Source organism: Dasypus novemcinctus, chromosome 3 (assembly GCF_030445035.2).
Source record: "Dasypus novemcinctus isolate mDasNov1 chromosome 3, mDasNov1.1.hap2, whole genome shotgun sequence".
Taxonomy (NCBI): Eukaryota; Metazoa; Chordata; class Mammalia; order Cingulata; family Dasypodidae; genus Dasypus; species Dasypus novemcinctus.
Window position 1 is genome coordinate 146,365,295 of NC_080675.1, and position 23,315 is coordinate 146,388,609.

At 42.6% G+C, this 23,315-nt stretch overlaps 1 protein-coding gene across 2 annotated transcripts in view; it reads left to right on the forward strand.

The window, feature by feature from the left end:
- THSD4 (thrombospondin type 1 domain containing 4) overlaps window positions 1–23,315 on the forward strand; it is a 634,788-nt gene that overhangs the window by 284,237 nt on the left and 327,236 nt on the right. For both annotated transcript variants that reach the window (XM_058294432.2, XM_004451032.4), the window contains exon 7: window positions 6–142. In XM_058294432.2, coding sequence (XP_058150415.1) covers window positions 6–142 — 137 coding nt within the window. The remainder of the gene's footprint in view (window positions 1–5; window positions 143–23,315) is intronic.

Genomic DNA, 23,315 nt, shown 5'->3' on the forward strand with positions numbered 1-23,315 from the left:
CCTAGTAAAGGGCAATCGGAAGTGTGAGCTGAACTGCCAGGCAATGGGCTACCGCTTCTATGTTCGGCAAGCCGAAAAGGTCATTGATGGCACTCCCTGCGACCAGAACGGCACGGCCATCTGTGTGTCCGGGCAGTGCAAGGTAAGGGCCCAGGCCTGGGGTATCCGAGTGAATTCTTGGGGTGTTTGATCTGTGTCTGCTGACTTGATTGTCCATCAGGGAGTGGGCTGCCCATGCCCCATCCCATGTGGGCACTCCTCCACCTCTAGGAGGAGCCGTCTAACTAAGGCGGAGGCTTGGTTGGACCTGACTGTGGTTTTGTTTTGTGTTTTGTATCTACTTGAAATTTATTTCAGCGTTCCTTTCTTACACATATATATTTGGTTCTTTGAATTGTCCTTTGAACCAGTTGTAATAACTTAATGGTTCCCTGTTAATGAATGAGTTAAAGTTTTCTATGATATTTGCGTAATAGTCATGATTTTACCTTTTTAAAAAAATTATCCTTTTACATGTAGACCACTGTGATAATCTGCCTACTGGCTCTTCCTTTCCATGCTTTACCTTCCTCATCTCCCCTTCCATTTTAATTTTTAAATTTTATTGTGGTAAAGTATGTATAGCAAAATTTGCCGTTTTAAACATTTTAGTGTACAATTCAATGGCTTTAATTATATTCATAACTTGTTGTGTAACCGTCACCAACAAATATTTTTTTCATCACCCAAAACAGAAACGCTGTACCCATTACGCAATTACTCCCATTTCCCCCTTCCTCACTCCCACGCTGCCTGTGTTTTTGATCTTTGGGAATAGCCACATCTTGTGCTGGCATTTCAATTGTTCAGTGATTTATGTTTACACTGCATGCTTCAAAATGGGCACGGTGCTCTTTCCTCCTTAGACCGGGAGCTCCTTCCTTGCCTCTGAAGTGGAGGTTATGAAAGGGGCACTGCTAGTTCAGTCAAAAAACGGTTGGTGTCACGAGGGTGACATTTAAGGGAGTGGAGTATTTTATCTTGCCTCCCACCAGATGGGGCAGGCTTCCAATAGAGAGTTGTTTAGTGCCTTTTATAGCAGAAGTTGTACTTTAAACAAGAAGAGTTTTCAACCTCCTTGAGCTTCTGAAGTCTATTCCAGGAACTCCCGCCCTGCATTCTACAAACATTCTGGGCTTGAGAGGAAAGCTGAGGCAGTGTCTATAGGAATCCTTGTCGGATGCTAAACTTTGACAGAAGAGACCGTTTGGTTAAAAATAGATGCCATAGATGAAACAGCACAAATTCCATAGCCACTGGATTTCCACCCTCCTTTCTTCTATAAATACACTGGTAGAACTAAGACTTTAGCAGGTAAACGATTCTTTGGAGCCCAGACTAAGGTTCTATCTTAATTAATCCTCAATAGATGGGAAGACTGGTTTTCATCAAAGAAAGAGTTTTTTGGCTATAACATCTGAAAGTTCCTGTTAGACTGTAAATTGCTATAGATATAATATTAGGACTATTAAGGAGTGATTTATAAGTGCCACTCCCTCCCCCTACCTTTTAAAATGAGGTTTCAAATGGGATATGAAAATAACTCGTCAAAGCAGGATGAGTATTCTCAGATTATGAATGAAAATTAAGAAAGAAAGAAGTTGTCATTTGATATCTGATGCACATGAGGTATCTTTTGAAAAGCAAAACCCTGCGTGGATTAGGATGTCAGAAAGAAGAGGCAGTGGGGAGTAATGGGAAGTGCACTGGAAGTAGACTCCAATTTTCCACTCCTTTTGGGAAAACCACTGGATTTCACGCACTCCCTCTCTAACCTCTGTGCCAGATGACACGCGAGGGAGTTCAAGTACGGCTTTATGGTCTCCACAATTCAAACGCTTGCCTCTACGCTAAAATGATCGACCCTAAAGCAACATAACTTTTTCTTTTGGGTCCCAAATCAGTTGTTTTAGTTCCCAAATGCAGGTGCAGACTGTCAGGAAGTGGTATAGTGTAATGGTGAAAAATATGCCTTCTGAAGTCAGACTGTCTGGGTTCAAATCCTACCTCTTTCACTTTCTAGCCATTTGCTCTTGAGCAGATTATTTAAACTTCTGTAATTCCATGCAGAGGACAAGACTTACCTCCTGCGTTGTCGTAAATAGTCATGAGCTAATACACTTAACACCCCTGTTTCAGGGTCTGGATGGACCCAGTAAGCATGCTGGCATTCGTTAGCATCACTGCTTATACCCATGTGTGTCCTGTTATAGTTGAGTTTTCTCTGCAAAAGTATTTGTTTTAAAATACTTTTTTAAAAGTATAGTAAAGGAGCAGAGGTGGCTCAAGAGAGTGAATGCATCTCTCCCACGTGGGAGGTCCCAGGTTCAGTTCCCAGTGCCTCCTAAAAGAAAACGAGCAGACACAGAGAGCACACAGCAAATGGACAGAGAGCAGACAGAGAGCGCAAACAATGGGTGGGGGGTGGGGGGAGAATAAATAAATAAAATAAATGTTTAAAAAATAAAAAGTATAGTAGAGGGAAGCAGATGTGGCTCAACCAGTTGGGTACCCGCCTACCACATACGAGGTCCCAGGTTTGGTCCCAGTGCCTACTAAAAAATGATGAGCAGACACTGCCCCTGCTGCAATGAGCTAGATGCCACCCCTACGCAGACACTTCAACCTGCGAGGAGCGAATGTGGCTCATTCCCCTCTCATGAGAGATCCTGGGTTCGGTTCCTGGTGCCTCCTGGAGAAGGTGAACAAACAATGAGCAGACAGACGAGAGAACCATCTAGGGAAGGGGGAAATAAGTAAAGAAAAAGAAATAAATACATCTTTTTTAAAAAAAGAAAAAGTGTAGTAGATTCTCGACCTTATCTTTGGAAGCAGTGTTCTCAAACAGTGGTGTGACTCACCCAGTCATCTTGTAAACTACAGATTCTGATTTGTAGGTCTGGGGCAGGGCCTCCCAGGTGCCGCTGCCCCTGGCCTACTTTGATTAAAACATAGTTAACAAAAAACACAAATGTAGATATAGAATGGTGGTATGGTTTGGAAGGAAGATTAAATGAGCTGTCTTCACTGGGGAAGAATGTTTTCTTAGTGCTGCATCAAGTATCTCTATGCTGATGATGGGTAAGAAAAACAGAAAACATAAGGAAGTGGGTTTGGACTTTCACTAATTGATGAAAGCCATTCAAAATGCGAAGCAATACCAGTGTTTGCAGATGATAATGGCTAAAAGGCTGAGGAAATATTCCCCCCGGCATGTGAGTATATTAATAGGAATTTGATGTTACAGTGGTTTACTTTGATTTTGCTTTGTATTTGTTCTCTCTGTATTTGCCTGCAGTTTCCTAATTGAAGTTATTTCAACCACTGAATAGCCTGTCCTCTTTAGAACTTCAGTTTAAATAATCAGCAGTGCATTTGTTTTCCAGGCTGAAGTTCTGTTTACTTTGCAGCTTTCAAAGGGTAAAGCATCTTTTTCTAAATATGTTGTTTGGAAGCCCAGAATTCAAATTGATATCCCTGCCTCCTTGACTTGTGGCTGAGAGAGCTGTCACTTGCAGACAGTTCTCTCTATGATGTGTGTGCCTGCATCTGAAATAGTTCCAGAAAGCCTCTCCTGGCCACATAAAGTTGAAATGGAAACCTAGGCCTGCAGCAAAAGTTAAATGAGAGGTGACAAGCATTAAATAAGAATCCAAGATAAGCACACAAAGAGGAGCTGAGAGAGGAGACCCCTGTCCACACCGCGGCCACAGGCCCACCCAGGAAACACCCAGGAGAGCGCCCCCTGTGTTTACCTTTTGCATTTTAGATCCAGGTTTGGCAGTAGAGCAGGAAGGATGCAAACACCCAGAGCCTGGGTTGTTGAGGGCTGTGGGATTGGAGACGACAGGGGCTTCTCCAGTCCCTCAGTGGCAGGTGACACTCCCTGTCTTGTTGGGGCCTGAAGGATCCAGAATGTTGGCTTTCGGCTCAGGACACAGCTAGGCCTTGCGTGGAGAGGACCAGTGATCCCAGCTTCTCTAAAGCAGGAGAATGTATCTGAAGCCTATGGAGAGTCTGCTTTCTTCACCCCAACCCCTTCCCTTTAGATATCAAATAGGAACGTCTGTGTAGATTTCAGAAAGGCCTCTGGGACACTTTCAGTCATTATCGTCATTTATGGGAATGAAATAGCATTTATGCCTATTTGAGCACAATCATAATTTCTATCAATAAGCATCAAATTAACACTGCTGTGACTTTTACTTGGTCTCAACTTTAAACTCTGTTTTAAAAATTCCAAATTTCATAATCTGATGTATGTGTACTATTTTTTGCTCAGGACTTAATAAAACTAGATGAAATTGCTTTGAAGGTATAATAGGAAAGAACACAGTCGCTTGGGTAAAGCTCTAGGGAAAAAACAAAACAAAATTTCCTGGAGATCAGCCTTGCAGAATCCTCAGGCTTCCAGACTGTGATTCTGAAAGAGTCAGAGTCCCCCTAGCTCCTCCCATTCCCCCAAAGTCTTTGTCGGTGAAGGAAAAGGTCTTGAGTAGGTGCTCTGCAAAAAATAGTCCGATGCAAAACCACCAGGGAGGAAAGTGTTTGAGCAGATGCAAGTTAGCAAGGAACCATTTCTGTGCTGTGTGCTGTACATGCATATGATTTTATTCATTTATCTCTGTAATAACCCAAACAATTAGGAGTTATTAATCCCCATTTTACAGGGGACTATTGTGAAGATTGACTGTTGGCACATGTGCCTGGTACATCCTAGGCATTACATAGGAGTTTACTTTTAACACAGCTTTTCAGGTTGATCAGTTAATCGGGACAGAACTAGAAGTTATATGTGCTAGAAAGAAACCCCCATGTGCTTTAAGTCTCTCCTCTCTTCTGATTTTTATTTTCTTCACAGCCTTTTTCCAAGTCAAAGATTGTCTTTCCAAAATACAAATCAGGATATGCTTCCCTTTTGCTGAAAATTCAGCCGTGACTCCCTATCTGTGAAATAAGGTCCGAGCTGCTAAGTCGAGGGCCTTTATCATCTGTTTCTTGCCATGCCTCCCTGGGCACCCTCCATGCTAGAACATATTTTTCCTGACCCATCAAGCCTGCCGGTCTGTGCCTCTGCGCACATGTGCATGCTATTCTGGCAGCCTGGGGTGCTGTTCCTTGCCTGGTCCACCTGGTGGACTCCAGGCAAAAGTCACTGCCTCCAGCTAAGCCTTCCCTGGCTCCTTTGGGCACTGTTTCTATTCTGAGGTTGATACTTTGTTTAGTTGTTGTTTGTTTGTTTTTTAGGAGGTACTGGGGATTAAACCTAGGACCTTGTACATGTGAGGCAGGCGCTCAACTACTGAGCTACATCCGCTCCCCTATACTTTGTTTTAATTATTTCTACAGCCCACCAAGGGCAGTGGGAGCAATTCCAGGCATTTTAGCTTTTAGCAAAATGTCTACTTTTTAAGTAAGTGGTTAATCGATGTTTAAATGAATTAAGGTACTTTCTTGGTGACTCAATCTGTTGGATTTTAGCAACTGAAATTAAGCCTTGAATCTAGCACAGAGTTTTCTAATTTTTGGCTTGGGATGGGCAGATGAGTTCAGCTAAAATGAGAAGATGGGGCCTTTGGCCTTATCCCCAGAACCCAAGATCTTAAAGGTCCAGGAGAATTCTTGGCACATGCCCTTTCTCCCTCATCTTTTTTCTTTTGCTCACTTGAAAGTTTTGAAGCCCCTTCAGAGCCAAAGATGGAAGAACCTAAGCGATCCAGAGCGTGGTACTGTCTGTTGAGGGGGAACAGCACCCCCTTCTGCCCACCGCACTTCACCCTCACATTTTGCACATCCCGGTCATTCATCACCTTTCCCTTCTTCCCTTCCGGGCGCTTCCTGCGCTCACACCCTCCACCAAGCCTGAGCTTTGACATCTCCACCCCAGCTGGGACACCCTCCACTTCCAGCGGGACATACTGGCTGACAGTGTCATATTTATTCAGTAAATTAAAGCAAGGTAACTGTTTCCAAATGTTCAGAGATCAGCTCTGAACCAATGTATCGCCCCGACTCTAAGAATATGTGCATGTGTGTTAGTGTAAGTGTGCGTATATTGTGTGAGTGTGTGAGAATGTGAATATGTGAGTTTGTGTGTGTGTTCAGGTGCCAGATTTCTGTGATGCTCCTTTATAAATAAGCTGTAGTTCTTCCTTGAACCAAACAAGTAGACCTTGCTCATTTCTCTCCCTATTTCCCTAAGTTACTGTTTGTTTGTTTTTTCTTTTGGTTACCCACATTATTTTGTGGACTTTACCTAGATTTATGTTGTCACTTGAATGAAACCAAGAGAATAAGGGCAATGGGTAAAAAATTCCCCCTCTTTGCCACACAATTGCATGATTCAGCCTTGAAATAGGGTGGAGAGCTTTTGATTTGCTTTAATTCCAAGTGTATGTGACACTTTCTCATTCTGAATTTGTGGGCTCCCTCTCTTCTTCCAATCCCAAGCAAACTGTGTTCTAAAAGTTCTTTTGATTTGTAACTATTAAAGTGCTTATTATATTACTTATAGTTATTTTGACATGTGTCTGAGTTCCTAAAGGAGAAAGAATGCATATATACTTGTATCCTCAATGCTTAGCACATTAAAATTACTTTTAAAAAAGTTTTTAAAAATGTATAAATGAACAAATAAAAGAATAAATTGGCAACTGGTTGTGAAATCTCCTTTCCTCAAAGTTATCAAGAATAGGATTAACTAAGAATTGAAATAAGCCCTACCTGTGTTCTTAGGACCTCCTAAAATCTTAACCTAACATAAATCTGATAAAATATGCTTTATAATATAATATGCACTTCTTTTCTAATATCTACAGTTTTCCTCATTTTCAATCATTGAGACTGCTTAATAATATTAAAACTCTGCTTAGCTTTCTTAATACATATCTAGATAATTATTAACAACCTAATAATAATTACCTAGTTCAACCAGGAATCTTGACTACTCACTTTCATTCACTGGGCTATGCCTTGGGGATATAACAGTGGAAACAATTAGCATAGTTCCTACCTGCATTGAGCTTAAAATCTAGTAGAGAAAGTACTAATGAGGAAAAATTAGCAAGCAAAATAATTACAAATTTTGATAAGCATTAATACGAAGTGAACAGGACCCTCAAATAGTGAATAATAGTGATGGGCACACGTTAGGAAGTGAGGGGGCAGGGGTCGAGGTAACAAGTGGCAATACTACTTATCCTGCAGTTCCCGGGAATTGGAAAAAATGTAGGTCAAGTTTCTAGTCTTGGCGTGCTAAATACATGCTGCCCTTGACAGTGGAAAGCCCTCCATTCCCTAGGCCCAGAAAGATTCTCCTGGAAACTGGTTGATGTAATGGGTCAAGACCAGGCTTTGGGGGCAACGAGGATCTCCAGTGTTAAAATAGATAAAAGGGGCAGCCTGGATAAAGTGGGGGTAGGATGTCCATGGCTTCCAACCTGCCCTTCCTATGCTCAGGAGAGAGACAGGCTTAGGGAATGGATTCCTAAAGGAATAGGTAGCAGGTCCCCAAAGGAATCTTAAAGAAGTGTTTCCTGTAGTCATACTTCCATCTGAATTGTCAGGGGGTGGTGACGGTGATTTGGAGCTGAGACCTGAAGGGAAGCTTCAGCAGAACTAGGAGCTAGAGAAACAGCCCGCCCCCCGCCCCTCACCCGCGCAGTCAGTCCCTGCCCTGCCCCATCCATCTACACCTAGGAAGGTGCTCAGAGCAGCCGAGCACCAACCGGAAGGACTGAGGATGATTTGTCTGTAGTGCAGGCGCTCTGAGGTAATACACCGCTCCTCGTGCACAGGGTCAGCTCTACAGATACTGCTCCACAAGACTCCCAATAAAATTTTAGGGAGGCAGAAGACTGGCGCTGCTTATGGAAATGCCGTGCAGGCTCTGTTCAGACTAATAAGGCCAAGGGGAGCAGTAGCCCTCGCTTCCTCTGGTCTCCATGCACATTCTTGCAGAATCAGCTCATATTATTTACCAGGAATATCAATGTAACATCAGACTTTTTAAAATTTTTATAAAAATGTTCACTGCTTAGCCTGATGATGACTCAAGTAGAGCCTGAGGGAAGATGTGAAGGGAAAGTCCATCATCCTAATACCAAGTTTGGAGCATCTCATTTAAAATTCCTGCTACTAGGTTAAATCTGTAGTAAGTAGCACAGCTAGTGCTGATAGAAAAACCTTTCAAAAAAGCATTTTGAGGTATTGAGCTTTTGTAGGTAGAGATGGGTAGTTGAGGGGGAAAGTACCAAATGAAAACAAAATTCTTTATTTGATATTTTTCAGTAGATAATACATTCACATGACTCAAACATCAAAAGACATGAGCCCCCACCCGCCCTTCCATGTCCCAACAGGAAATAACCACCATTTGATAGTTCTTTTAAGGCAGATATTTTCATACATCTCCACGCCGATTCCTATGTATATTGTTTTCCCTTCTTTTTGATACGTATGGGAGCATATTATACAAACTGCCCTCTGTTCCTTGTTTTTCTTATCAACCTACCTTAGAGAACTTTCCACATCAGTGCCTAAAGACCTTCGCCATTCATTTTACAGTTGCATGTATTCCACTCCGTAAATTAACCATGTTCTCTTTAACCATGATGTACCTTTAGGTCATATCCAGTATTTTACCATTACCAGCAATGCTGCAATAAATACGCTTCTAAAAGGGTCATTTTACATGTTAGCAAGTGTTTGTAGGATAAACTCTTAAAAGTGAATCAATAGTATGTATGTGTTTATGATTTTAATAGACTGTGGCAAGTTGCTCTCCGGAGTGATTGAAACAGTATTTGGATTTTTGCCAATCTGGTAAGTGAAAAGTGGTATCTCTTGTAGTTTTAATTTGTATTTATCTTATTTAAGGGCGGATGAGTATTTTTTCCTATGTTCCAGAACCAACCAGGGTTGGAACTAGAGTGAGGTGAGTAAGGCACCTTGGTACAAAATGTAAGGAGGTACTTGTTCTCAGGGTCTCCTTCAGTTTTGCATCCAAGTGCCTCACCTGCCTCACCTAGGCCCAACCCTGCAGGGTGCCGTCCTGACCCCATGACCATTTTTGTTTCTTTTTGTGTGATCCTTTATATCTTTCACACATCTTTCTATTAGGTTGTTCGTCTTTTCCTTAAGTTGTAGGAGCTGTTTATACATTAAAGAGATACTTTGTGATCTAGATTGCAGGGTTTTTCTGTGTGTTTGTGTGTGTGTGTGTGTGTGTATGTTTAACAGATAATTTTTTGGTTTATGTTTTTGCTCATGGGGTGTGTTTGTTTATTGCCATGCAGAAGTTTTAAAATTTTAAGTGGCGTATTTTGCAATTTTCTGTTTTATTATTCTGGATTTTGTGTTATAAAAAGACCTTACATTCTTCAAGGTTACTAAAAAATTCTCTAATGTTTTCTTTCGGTAATTTATGTTTCTATAATTTTACTGTTTTACTTTAATCCATTTGGAATTTAGCCTAGTGTATGCTATGAGGTATGGATTCATTTTTACTTTTCTTCAGATGGCTATTCTGTTATATTTTTATTATAAGTCCATCATTTTCCCACAATTTTTGGGCTCCCTTTTTATACATAGATGTATGTAAATATGTAGTATGTATGTATGTACTTCTGGACTTTTCTATTCTGTTCCATTAGTCTGTATGTCTATTCATTCATTAATACCAGAACATATATTTTGAAAGAGAAATAAAACATACCAGCATACAAAGTTAGGAAAAGACAAACTTGCTTTTTGCTTGGGGCTAACACACTCAGAAACCTCTCTTTTTTACTTGGAAATGCCACCCGTGTTTAGGAGTCTTAGGAAGACTTCATATTTATAATAAGTTTTTAGCTTGATTAAAAAAAGAATCATTAATCACTTTTAGGAACAGAATGGCAGAGGTTACAATCATGAAAAGTACTCTAGTGTGAAGTTTAAAACATGCTGTAAAGTAATATAGAGTACAAAACCTGTTGTTTCAGTGGCACTTGTGATTTTGCTGTTACTTCTCACTAGGGGAAAAGAAGGATTTGGGAGTGGTAAATTTTTATCCTCTCATAGTGAGGCTAGAGGCGATCCAATATTTTAAAAATGAACACCTCTCTCTCTCTGCTATGTTCCAGCTGTTACAGAATATGTAGCAATATGTCAAGTGAGCTTGGTAATGACTTTTTCCTTGAGACCTTTTGAAGGACAATTAAAGGAGGTTTTATAGAACTGGATCATACTGACATCTAGTGTTAAAGACTGAAATTACAGGAGCTTCTTATTTTTTTAACTGGAGAAATAGTGGATTTACAGAAAATGCATAAAATACAGGGTTCCCTCATATCATCCTATTATTAGCACCTTGCATTGGTGTGGTACATTTGTTATAATTGATGAAAGCACAAGGAGCTCCTCCTTAAAAGTAGCTCCCTAAAGAAACTAGTGTTAATTACTGTTGTTTAAGAGCTGGTAACAGAACAAATAGCTCACAAATTAAAATAAGAGAAATGGAGTGTTAGTGGCAAGAACTGGGGTAAAAGTGAATCAGAAGGGTGTTTGGGGAAGCAGACTTGGCCCAGTGGATAGGGCGTCCGTCTACCATGTGGGAGGTGCACGGTTCAAGCCCATGCACAGTGCTGATGCGCGCAAGGAGTGCCCTGCCACGCAGGGGTGTCCCCTGTGTAGGGGAGCCCCACGCGCAAGGAGTGCGCCCCGTAAGTAGAGCCGCCCAGAGCGAAAGAAAGTGCAGCCTGCCCAAGAATGGCACCGCACACATGGAGAGCTGACACAACAAGATGATACAATGAAAAGAAACACAGATTCCCATGCCACTGACAACAACAGAAGTGGACAAAAAAAAAAAAAAGAACATGCAGCAAATAGACACAGAGAACAGACCGCTGGGGTGGGGGTGGGGAGGAATGGAAGAGAAATTTTAAAAAATAAATAAATCTTAAAAAAAAAAGAAGGGTATTTGCTCCTCAATAGCAAAACATCTAGCACTTGGGAGCAACTGTGTATGGACATGCACAGTAAACAAGTAAATTGCTGCTCAAACTTAGTTACAAATCTTTTTTTTTTTTTTTTTTTTCCAGTTCAGCCCTCCTGAACTGATAGGGTAGGGCACAGTGGCCATTACGACTTTGGGCTCAGGGTCTCCACTGTGTCCCTTGCAAGCTGGGGTCTCCTTTGTTTAGCATCTTTTCTGAGCCCCATTTTCCACATCTGTAAATCAGGCGTGATAAAGATACTGACCTCCAAGGTTGTGAGGATCACATGAAAAGATGCACATACCATCCTTAGCACAATGCCCAGCATGACTCAGTGAGCATTCAGCAAATGTTAACTATTGTTGTCCTCTAAAGGGAGGCAAAGAAGGCAGAAGATTAAAAACAAGACAAACAAAACTCTTTTCAGCCCTTGGACGGAGTGCTGTGTCCACTTGCTGCTTCCTCCACCCAGAAATCATTTTCTTCCTTTGTGTACCTAATAGGTCACCTCTTTGTGAAGCATTCCCTGATTCTGTGTTCCTAGCGCTCCAAAGGCTTTGAACTTGACATTCTTCTTGTTTTTATAACATTGTAGAGTGTTTATTTCTTTATACATCTAACATTCCTGGTAGACAGTGAGCCCTTGAGGACAGAATGACCGAGCTTAGGAGGTACTTAAGAAACATTGATAGAATTGATGAATATATAGAATCTGTGGGAAGGGGGTGGGTTTGGAGAGAGAGGAGGGCAGTGAGAGAGGAGCGGAGAGAGTAAAGCAAGTATGTTTGGCAAAATATTAATTGAATCTAGGTGAGGAGTAGGTAGATTTTCCTTGAACTATTCTTGCAACTTTTCTTGAAATTTGAAATCTTTCAAAATAGAAGTTGGACGGGAAAATGATGAAAGAATTGCCCTATTTTCCATTCTGCATTCAAAGCATTTCTTTTTACTGGGCTCTGACTATGTCACGCACTTCCCCCTTCCTGGCCTGGCCTCCCTGGGCTACTCTGGCTGCTCATAAATACCATCCATGTCCAAAGGGTGAAGCTGTCCTTGGCCTGCAAGCCTCTTTGCTCTGATCAGCTGGGAATCTACTTACAGTTAGGAAAAACATACATTCCTCTCCTTGTATATGTGAGCATGTCTCCTGACATTGTTTGAAAGACATATTATATCTGTAATTTGGGGTGTGGAGGGATAACTTTTTTTTTGGCAAAAAAGAAGCTTAGCACTGAAACAGTACTTTGAAAATGCACGTTCGGTTCACTTCAAAGGCGAATGCACACAAACACACCAACTCTCCATTGTGACTTCCAGTCCCCCTACTGGGCATTTGGAGAACCACAGCATTGCAGATTACTTTTTGTTTTTGTTTTTTTAATTCCATGCACTGTACTTTTTGAGTATAAAAGATAAGTATAATAGGGAAAAAGGGAACACTCTACAATAGAGTGCCACCTAATCAATAGAGGAGGGATGGTGAAATTACAAAATGACAAAAGAACAATACAAGTGCAAAGCTGTATCCTATTCCATTCCCTTCTACAACAAATACTAATTAAATTGTTAAGCCCTGCATGGAATTAAAGCACAACAGGCAATTCTAATTTCAAAAATTTGAGCCACATAACAAATGCTCTTTAAAGCTTCTATTTTAGTTGTTAGAAGAAAAGTTTTCAGGCAAATCCTAGACAACTGCAAAAAGTGTGTGGGTTGCTTGAAGAACAGGCACTATTTCTCAGTTGAAAATCTGTCTATCCTATGATTATCCAAGGCTGATGTGGGACTTGCTGAGATAATACACCTTTTGCCAACATAAAAAAATAGAGGTCTCCAACAGTAGAATGGCCTATTTCATGTGGCAATGAGCCCTTTATTGAAAATGATGTAATTAGAAATTGTGTGATGGAAGGATGGTGGACAGGCAGACAAGTAGAGAGATATTCAGGCAAAGTCTGGACAAGCTGATAAGCTGGCATTAGAGAGGGGATGTTTGAATTGAATGCAAGTTCAGACAAGATGACCTTGAAGATCTCTTTCCAGGTCTAAGATATTGTGAATTAGGAGTTCTAAAGATTTAAATGGAGAACCTGAGCATTGAATCAGTCTAAAGTGTCCTGCACTGATACCATCTCTTCTGTGGCCACAGGTGACATTCTTAATCTCTTCTAATTATTTATAAATTTAACGCTCAGTCAAAAGACTAAAATTTACCAGGAGAATCAGTGTGTCCTTTGTAGCCCGGGTCTCTCTCCTGAGCTCCAGAGTCATATACTAATTGACTATTAATACAGCATCTCAGGCTCAATACCTTCAAATCAAACTCCTTCCTGCCTTGCTGATTTTCTTGATTTTGGCAAATAACACCTCCATTTAACTAATCACCCAAGCCACGCCAGTTGGATGACTTCCTCATTCTCACTTTCCCACATCCTGTACTGACCAAGTTCTAACCAATCCACATCCTGAAGTGTCTTTTGTCTGCCTCTTCTTACCCTCTCCAAGCCATTGCTTCACTTCCGGTCCTCAGTCATTTATTCCTTGTACCATTGCACTGGTCTCCTAACGGTTCTTTCTGCTTTTTTTCTTATTCTCTTTCACTTGGGCATTCACTTGTTGCCAGAGGGATTATTCTAAAATTAAATTAAATTACTCCCCTGCTTCTGTGTCTCCCCCCCCCCCCACACCACCACCACCCCATTTTTTCCACAGGTTAAAGTCCAAACTCCTTAGTGTGGCGTTCACTGGGCGCTGTAAACTAGCCCCTGCCTCCCTCTCCAGTCTCAAAGCACAGATCCCAGGCCTCCCAAACTATGTATAGCTCTCTGAATAGGTCATACCTTTATTTCATGTTTCCGGGCTTTGTCCCTACTTCTCTCTGGCATGCCTTTGTTGCCTTATATACCTGGCAAACAACTGGCAAGGCTCAGCCTAGGTGTCATCTCCTCTGTGTTGCTGTCATTCTTTGTCCCCAGGGTAGACTGCTCCTCTACCAAGGTTTCCATCATGGCCCAAGAAATTCTTTATTGCCCCTTTTGGTTTACATGTCCACCTCCTCATGGGTTCCCAGAACTAGGAATCGACCTTGTCTTACTCCTCTTTGATCCACGATGTTCGGCACAAAGTACTTACTCAGATGAGCAAAGCCATCTATTATGCAGTCATCCAGGAGATCACCATTGAAAACAGTGCTGTTCATTGGGAACTACTGGTGTCATAGGTTCTGTTCACTCATCTCCATGTAATGGAGATGGATCCCATTTACAGAAGCATCCTCAGAGTCTGTGTTCTGGTCAACATCAACCTGATTAACAAAAGGTTCCATATTTTTTCAGACCACCCTCCTAATTATTTCTAAATGGCAATCATCATGTAGGCAGTTGGATATTCAAGTCTGGAGTTAAAAGGACTGGTTGGGATCATTGTGGTGGGTAACTGGAAAAGGTGATGATTTAGCTTCATGGTTGAAGTCTCAGAAAAATCTTCAAATGTTACCCATGACAGTGCTTGGGCTCTTTATGATATTGTACATTCCTTGTACCTTAAAACATTAAGCACAGAATTAATTTTGCTGTACCCTCTCATGGAAATCTGTACATATTTTACCCTCCTTAGCAAATGGATACTGTATATGTCCACCTAGATGCCCAACAGGGATCTCAAACCACAATAATTAAAATCGAATGCATTTTCATCATTCTCCCCAACTCCTACAAAAGAAAATAACACCACTTACATACAATATTTCTCCTGTATCTCCCCAAATAACATGTAACTAGTCATCCAGGCCAGAAAAATGAATATCATCTTCAACTCCTCTCTCCTTGCCCTGCTCCACTTAAAAGGCTTAAACACACTGACATGATTTATTAACTCATAACAGAAATCCAGGGGTTTGTTGGTTCCAGGGTTGCTTAACACAGTAATTCAGTAGTGCCATGAAGATCACAAGTTCCCTTCATCTTTCCACTCTGTGAACTCTTTGTAGCCCCCTCAGACTCACTTCCCTCCAGTTTTCAGGATGTCTGCCACTGGTCTAGGCATCTCTTGAAGACGTGACGTCCAGCAGAAGGAAGAGTCAACTCTTTCTTGTGCATCTCCTATTTTAAAAGAGAGGAAAACTCTTCCAAACCCCCTCACTGCAAAATTTGCCTCCCATCTCATTAATCAAAACCGAGTCTCTTGCCCATCCCTAAACCAATTGCTGCCAAAGGAATTTACTTAAGACATGGAAGGCAGGAGAGAAGGACGTTAGAATGAAAACCATTTCACTGTCAGTATGGAGAAAGGGTTGGCCAACAACAAGTCTGTTATAGCCCTCTTTTTCCTTTTTCAGACCAATTCCCAGTCTCTCTAAAATACCCAGATAAGGAGTCATCTTTGGAGAGACTTCTCTGACCACCTCTCCTCCTTCTGATGCCTTTTTTTTTTTTAAAGATTTATTTATTTATTTAATTTCCCCCCCTCCCCTGGTTGTCTGTTCTTGGTTTCTATTTGCTGCGTCTTGTTTCTTTGTCGGCTTCTGTTGTCGTCAGCGGCACGGGAAGTGTGGGCGGCGCCATTCCTGGGCAGGCTGCTCTTTCTTTTCACGCTGGGCGGTTTTCCTCACGGGCGCACTCCTTGCGCGTGGGGCTCCCCCACGCGGGGGACACCCTTGCGTGGCACGGCACTCCTTGCGCGCATCAGCGCTGCACATGGCCAGCTCCACACGGGTCAAGGAGGCCCGAGGTTTGAACCGCGGACCTCCCATATGGTAGATGGACACCCTAACCACTGGGCCAAAGTCCGTTTCCCTCTGATGCCTTTTAATGAGTTAACATAGCCATAACACTTATCCCATCATTGAACCCCAAGTGCCTTGAAGTTGGATTGTCTTTTAGTGTCTGGCACAGTTACTATCACATAGCCAGTCCACTAATATTTGTTGAATAAAAAAATGAATTAGAAGATCTGATTTGCTATATCAGTTAGGGATGACTTTCTGCTTCAACAGAAATCCGTCAATAGTGGTTTAACCAAATGAAGATTTTTGTTCTCTCTCACTGTCATTGAACGCTCATGGGACTCCTGAAGAAGCAACTGTAGGCTAATGAAGATGCTCACTGAGGACTCATACTCCTTCTAGTGTCTTTTTCTACTCTCTTTAGCATGTGACTATATATTCTTATGAGCACAACCTGGCTATTCTAACTCCATTGAGTTCATGTTCCAGGCAGGAAGAAGGGGTAAGGATACAAGATACTTGACAGCAGCATCTGTGCCTTTTCCTTAGAAAACAAAAGCTTTCTCAGAAGCTTCACCTAGTTGTTTTCTGCTTACATCCCATTAGCCAGACTTGGGTCTGATTTTATGAGGACATGGCCAATGCAAAAAAAGCCAAGATTCCATTCATTAGAAAAAGGGGGTGGGTGGATAATGTGCATGCACTTGCAGTGTCTGCCTTAGTCACCTTCAAAGGGTCTCAAGACGATTTACTCTTTTTTTAACAGCCCAATTTTATTGATACATATTGATACATATTAATAAAGCATAAATCCATCCAAAGTGTACAATCAGTATTTGCTGTAATCACATGGTTGTGCATTTATCACTTCAGTCATTATTAGAGCACATTCATTATTCCAATAATAATAAAAACAAAAAACAGACCAAAAAACTCACCACCTCTTAACCTCTTGACACTTCCCTTGCTATACATAGCTGCCATTGTTTCTGTCTCTCTAGTTTATTTGTATTTATATTTTGTAAAAAGTCTTATGTATACAATATTACTCATATTCGTATTTCACATGTTATTTCACTATGTTATACAGTCCCATGTTATACTTCTTTGCTTTCCTTCTAGTAATACACATAACCTTAGACTTGTACTTTCAACCACTGTCATACCCATATAGTAGCTCGGCTAGTTACAAACACCATGATGTGCTTTCACCAGATAATTTACTCTTTATTTGTTGTTTCATCTGTCAGTTTGAAACAAAATAGCAGCCGTTAAAGGTCTTCATGGGAAAATATTGTGTTATATCCTAGACACAGGCCTTCAAAGAGTGGCTCATATAGTATTATCCAACACTTTCATTGAGAATGTGGGAAAGACTGAGGCTTGGAGAAATACCATTTGCCCACGTTTAATCAGGAATTTAGTGGCAGACACTGGGAAACAGTCTATCCTTATCCCAAATCTAACTGCCTTAACAATCTGGGGCATTTGGTGATTTCACTGTATATGTTAAGTTAGCAGAAATTAAATTTATTACCTTCCTTTTCCGGCCTAACTATTCATACATTCTTCAAAAGAAAAAAACATATTTGCATGATTTTCTAGATGTAATGCCTAGAATGGAGCCATATAATGAGCACCTGGATGCCGTCCTTCCTCCTTACTCTGCAGGGACTTCTAGAAAGAGAGGAAAGAGCAGTGATCTACGACAAGGGTTGCCTGCCTTGGGTGCAGTTGCCGCCATTCGCACCTAGGTGGCGCTCGTACATTGACCAGTTTAACGGTTGTCTGTTGTTAAAAGCCTGGTAGAAACCGACAAATTCTTGAAACAAGGTGGTGAAAAGTTAAATCGAGGTGGCTTTCAGGCATGGCTGGGTGAATGGATTGGTCAAAGGAGAGGTGATGAAAACTGGGGACTGGCTGTAGACAATTCGTTGATTACGTAGAAATCCCTTTGCCTCCTGCTCATTCTCCCTCACATCCCTGGTCCCGGCCGGGCCAACACAGCAGGCAAACTCAGAGGAGATTCCGTCACCATATTATGATTGTATTATCGTGACTGGATGGATGTAGGAGGAATTGGGTTTAGTCGCCCGGTGTCTTCCCTGCTGAGCTTGCTGATGGGTGAGCTGCAGTTCACATTGCTTGGCCTTCGGGCATCTGCTCTGTCCTCGCTGCAGCTATTCCCATGTGTCCAAGATGGTGTCAGTCTTGGTCTTTTTTCTCTGCCACCATTGCGGGTTGTGGACTCCATCTTCCCTCCCCCACCTCGCTAGCTCAGCTCCCCTTGGCCCTCAGGGGTACCGCGGATGCTCATAGACTTGCCACATTCCCATGAGGTTCCCAGCTCTGGGCCATCCCTCTAGGCCTCTGGAGTGTGGCGCTGGCCTGGGGATCCCATCTCAGCTCCTTTCTCTGCCTAGACTCATCACACCTCACACCATGATTTTTTTTTTCTCCCGCAGCTGTTCCATGTTGCTAGGGACACTCTGTGGCCTGGTCTCCCTGCTCCCAGTTTCCCATGTGGAAATGGGTTTCTGTTCCCACCCCTGACATCTCCACCCTGAGCTGGGTGGGCCTCTAGTGGCAAGCAACTGCCTGTGTGCTCGTGTGCCTGTTTTCTACAGCCTGGCTTCCAGCCACACCCTGTGTTCAGACCCCAGCTTTGGGTGAGCCCTTCTGGAATTCAGAACTACTCTGTTTCTCAAGCACCTAGTTCTCACAAGTCACAAGTATTTTTCTGTCTGGAATGGGCTTGAGGCACTGATTCATCATCTCCGTGGTTCTTGGAGGCCTCAGTGGATGGAAGGCCCTGGAGCACAAAGGTGTCACCCACCGTGAGTGAGCAATGCATCGGATCAGAACTCGATGATATTAGCTGACATGAAATTGTCTAGTATATACTCGGCAAGCAATTGGTACTTAGCGAATGATCCCTAGTTTTGACATTGAGGAACTGCTGTGAACTTGGGTGTACTGAAAAAGAAAAGAAAACAAAACAAAGCAAAGCTGAACTCAACTACAACAATAGTTGTCTACCTTGCTGGAAGCTTTGTCTCTCAGTATTCAGACAAGGAGGGATGAGCGTTCAGACAGTTGTAAAGATTCTAGGATGGGAATCTAATGTATAGGTATGTTGAAAAAATGCCTGCTGGTGCTCGCCCTTCTTGAATAATGACCATCCCAGGTGCCTGCTGGCAAACCCAGCTGGAGCTACTCTAGGCCTCTCTTCCAGGCACAGGCATGTGGGATACTTGTTGCAAATGAACCTTGGGCCCACAGTGAGTAAATGCTCTTTCAAGAACAGCATAGAAACAACTCAACAACTCAGAAGAAAGGAACGTTTAAAACCACTCTTCCCCTCTTCCCTTTCTTGCTCCTCTAGGAAAGCCAAAAAAAAAAAAAAAAAAAAACCAAGAAAACTAAAACTTAATGCTTAAGTCAAACAAGGCAGGTTCTGTACATTGATGTAAATGGATAGCTTGGAGAGGGAGGCTGGGCTCATCCCGGGCGGGTCCTGGAGCTTGGTTGCCAGAGAAAGAGGCAGCCTGGCCCCTCTCGCAGCTGTGGGGCTCCGGGGCTCAGCAGACCGAGGCCCTGCATGTGGCACCTCCCTCTTTAAGATACTCTAATTTATAGTTAACGCCTTTTAAGCAAACAAGAGGGAGAAAAAAAAATCTGGTTCATATTATGGCAACTCGCAATGCAGGGAAGTCTGGGAGTTCAAAGAAAAAAATGTCCTAGGAAAAGCATAGCCAGTTAAAATGAGTTCTCAGTGGTCAGGAAGGTAATTGAAGAGAAGGCATTCTCAGGCCATGCTGGGGGCTCCCCCTGCCCCTCTTCCTTCCCAACAGTAAGATCAGTCCAGAGAGGAACAAAATGAACAAGAATTTGTTACTAAGGCAGGCTACACCAACAGAATAAATAAAAACACCAAAGCTCAGCCAACAGGATCAGGACATGAAGAATAATAGGCACCTTCAGAGCCTGGAGCTTGGGCGACCCCTCCATGGCTTTGGTTCTCAGTGGGGATCTGCTCCGGCTTGACTGGAGGGTCCTGGAGGCCCCTGCTCTTTTCCCACACCCACCTTTGCCTTCCTCAGATACCCACCGCATCCTCTGCTCATTTGGGGCCTCATTTTCTGCCTTTATAAATCCCTGATGGGCTCCTCGGGCCTGGTGCCTCCCTGAGCTCCTCGTTGGAGGTCCGCAGGGCAGGAGAGAGGGGGGCCAGAAGGAACCAGGACTGGGCTCTCCCCCTTGTGCCCTGCAGTGGAGACTAAGCTTCATAGTTACCAAATCAGAAGGGTTGGGGTGACAGAGTGTTAAGGGGCTTGTCTTATACTTGTGTTTATTTGAGCTGCCTGTGGGGATTTTAATCTTTTGTTTTTGTTTTAAATTAATAGACTTTATTTTTTAGAGCAGTTTTAGGTTTATAGAAAAATTGAGCAGAAAGTACAGAGAGTTCCTATGTTTTGTCCCCCATCACAATTTCTCCTATTATTAACATCTTGCATTAGCATGGCACATTTGTTGTAATCGATGAGGCAATACTGATACATTATTATAAACTAAAGTCCATGGTCACATTAGGGTTCATTCTTTGGGTTGTAGAGTTCTAGGGGTTTTCACAAATGTATTATGTCATGTATCCACCATTACGTTGTCACGAAGAGGAAGAGTTTGCCCTAAAATTCCCCTTTGCTTCATCTCTTCAGAACCGCTGGAAACCACTGATCTTTTTGCCATTTCTGTAGTTTTGCCTTCTCCAAAATAACGTATAATTGGAATCACGCAGCATATCACCTTTTCAGACTGGCTCCTTTCCCTTAGCAACATGCAGTTAATGTCCTTCCATGTCTTTTTGTGGCTCTAATTCATTTCATTTTATAGAAACCTACGGTTTTTACATCGTCTGAGTGCTGAACTGGAGGATTGGGGGATGGGGGTTGAGGAAGAGTATGGGAGAGTATTGTCCCTCCTGCCTACCAGCCACCCCTTTAGCCCCACTACTTCATGATGGGGGAGCCCCCTCTTAGTAAACTGCCATCACTCAGCCTTCTGGTCACCTTATCCCTTCGGGTAGGTCCATCTGCCAGCAGCGGATGCCCAGCATTAGGGATTCATTCCTTTGACCTAAGGCATTGGCCAGTAATAAAATGCTGTTCTCACCAGCAGCATGACACATGGGCCCAGTGTGACAGTGAATTTGTGGACGTAATCTGTTCCAGATGAACTTCAATTTGGTTGAGTGATAAAGGAGAGAAATTAGAAACACTGAGGGAAGAGACTGAGATTTGACACAAGTAGGTGCTGGAAGGGAGGTGGGAGGTGTCAAAGACAAAATTGCTCACTTACCTTCGGACAGCCCTGATGGAGAGCAAGAAACCTATTTCTTTGTGCTTTTCCTAATTCTCACAGTCCTATTGTTTCCCTTGAGCAACAGAGACTATTGACAACTGCCTGTTGAGGTCAGTTTCCTTTCTTTCTGAGCCTGCCAGAGAGTCAAAGGTCAAGCTCAGCCCAGTTTGACCTATTGACCTTTAGATGGGGCCACCTTTTGTAAACAAGGTCAGGTTTTTATTCCCTTAATTAGAATCCCCTGGTAGGAATTGGGGGATGTTGTATCGTGTTTGGTTTGTGGTTGAGGAAAGAACTTTTCTCTTCCTCTCTCTTTTCCTCCTGGTTTGCTTTTGAATTGCCTAAACAAACATATTTAAAATGTCCTCTGCTAAGCATCCAAAGAGTGCTAAGGCAGCACACCATTCTTGTGTCTTCACTTTAACCTCAAATTTTAAGTCAGTCATATGCATTACTTTTTCCTATGTAATTCCCTCCACTTCAGGGAATTTTTGCCAGCAGGAAAAAGAGCTGTCTTAAAGTTGGGTAAGATGAAGATATTTGAGGATCGTATTTGCTGAAATAAAAAGGAAGAACTTTGTTTCTCAAATGGTGGCTCTGCTAAGCACATTATCTGATCATCTCAACCCTTCCCCAAACAATCCTAATAGATTTCATTACGATCTTCCTTTTACAGATGGAAAAACTGAGGCACACAGCAGTTTGTCCAAGACATCTTATATAGTTTGTGGCTGAGTCAGGCATCCAACAGCCCAGGGACTTCCCAGTACAGGAGCCCTGTCCCTACTGGCAACTGCACTGCTTCCCAGAGTTTGATTCCTTCCCAAAAAGCCTTATACTATTAACACAAACTGAAAGAGGGTCAGGGTGGAATGGGGAGGCAAAACAGTCCTGGCTGCAGAAAGAGCCTGATTTCTGCTTTGGTTATAGCACATAGATCCCTTCAGTTTTCACCTCTTTCCATAGCAGCAACCAGGAAAGTTTCCCTTTAAAATGCCATCTTGGGGCACATTCATTCTTTAGCAAACCATTGTTATTATAGCTCAAAAATGATAAAATGTGGGTTCTGGAGGATTCCAGGAGCCCCTTAGAGAAGCCCTCTCTCCATAAGCTGCAGTTGCCAGGATGCCTCGTTGGAAAGGTGAGGTGTGCAGTAGTGAACGTCTGTTAGACAAGGCTGTGTAGAAGTCCATCCCAGCCTAGAAAGACGCCAGCCATGGGATGGAGCCGAGACTGCTGATGGGCACGCAGGCGTCCCCAACCTGCACAGCCTGCAGTTAGGAAGCAGGGAGTCATCCCTGGAAGAAAACCCACACTCCTTGCTGTGGCGTTCAGCGTCCTCATGATCTGGCCCTTTGCACAGTTTCTCTACTACTACACAGCACAGGGGACCTCAGCCTTCACAGGAGGATTCCAGGGCTTTCCCAGTCCTGGCATAAACATACAAAGTGAAACAATCTTGTGAAAATGTAACCTTGTTATACTAAATCTCTTTGGCTTATGCAGAAGTTTAATTCTTAAATAGCCATGGGTAAGTTATTATAATTGTTATTAATAGTTCTTTCTTAGAGATGATAAAACTGAAGCTCTGAGAAATTTGATAACTTGCCAAAACCCATATATGCTTTGGACAGGGGTTTTCTGGTATAAAACACATTCAAATATGTGTGTATCTATTATTGTATGAAAGTGCTTAGGCTATAGAGTCAAAAGGTTTGCATTTCGACTCCAGCACCTACAATCTGATCTATTGGACTTACCACACTCACCTAAGATGGAGTTGAAGAAGGACAACCACCACACCATGGAGCCTAGAGTGATTACAACTGAAAATGGGAGGATTGCATCCAGCATCCATGTGGAATCTGAGCCTCCTCTTGACATAGAGGTGCAATGGACACAACCAATCCAATGTCCACATAGAAGAGGTGGCATTGGATTGGGAAAAGTGGACATGGTGGATGATGGGTATGGGGAAAGGCAGGAAGAGATGAGAGGTGGAGGCGTCTTTGGGACATGGAACTGCCCTGGATGGTGCTTCAGAGGTAATCACCGGACATTGTAAATCCTCACAGGGCCCACTGGATGGAATGGAGGAGAGTATGGGCCATGATGTGAACCACTGTCTATGAGGTGCAGAGGTGCCCAAAGATGTACTTACCAAATCCAATGGATGTGTCATGATGATGGGAACGAGTGTTGTTGGGGGGGGG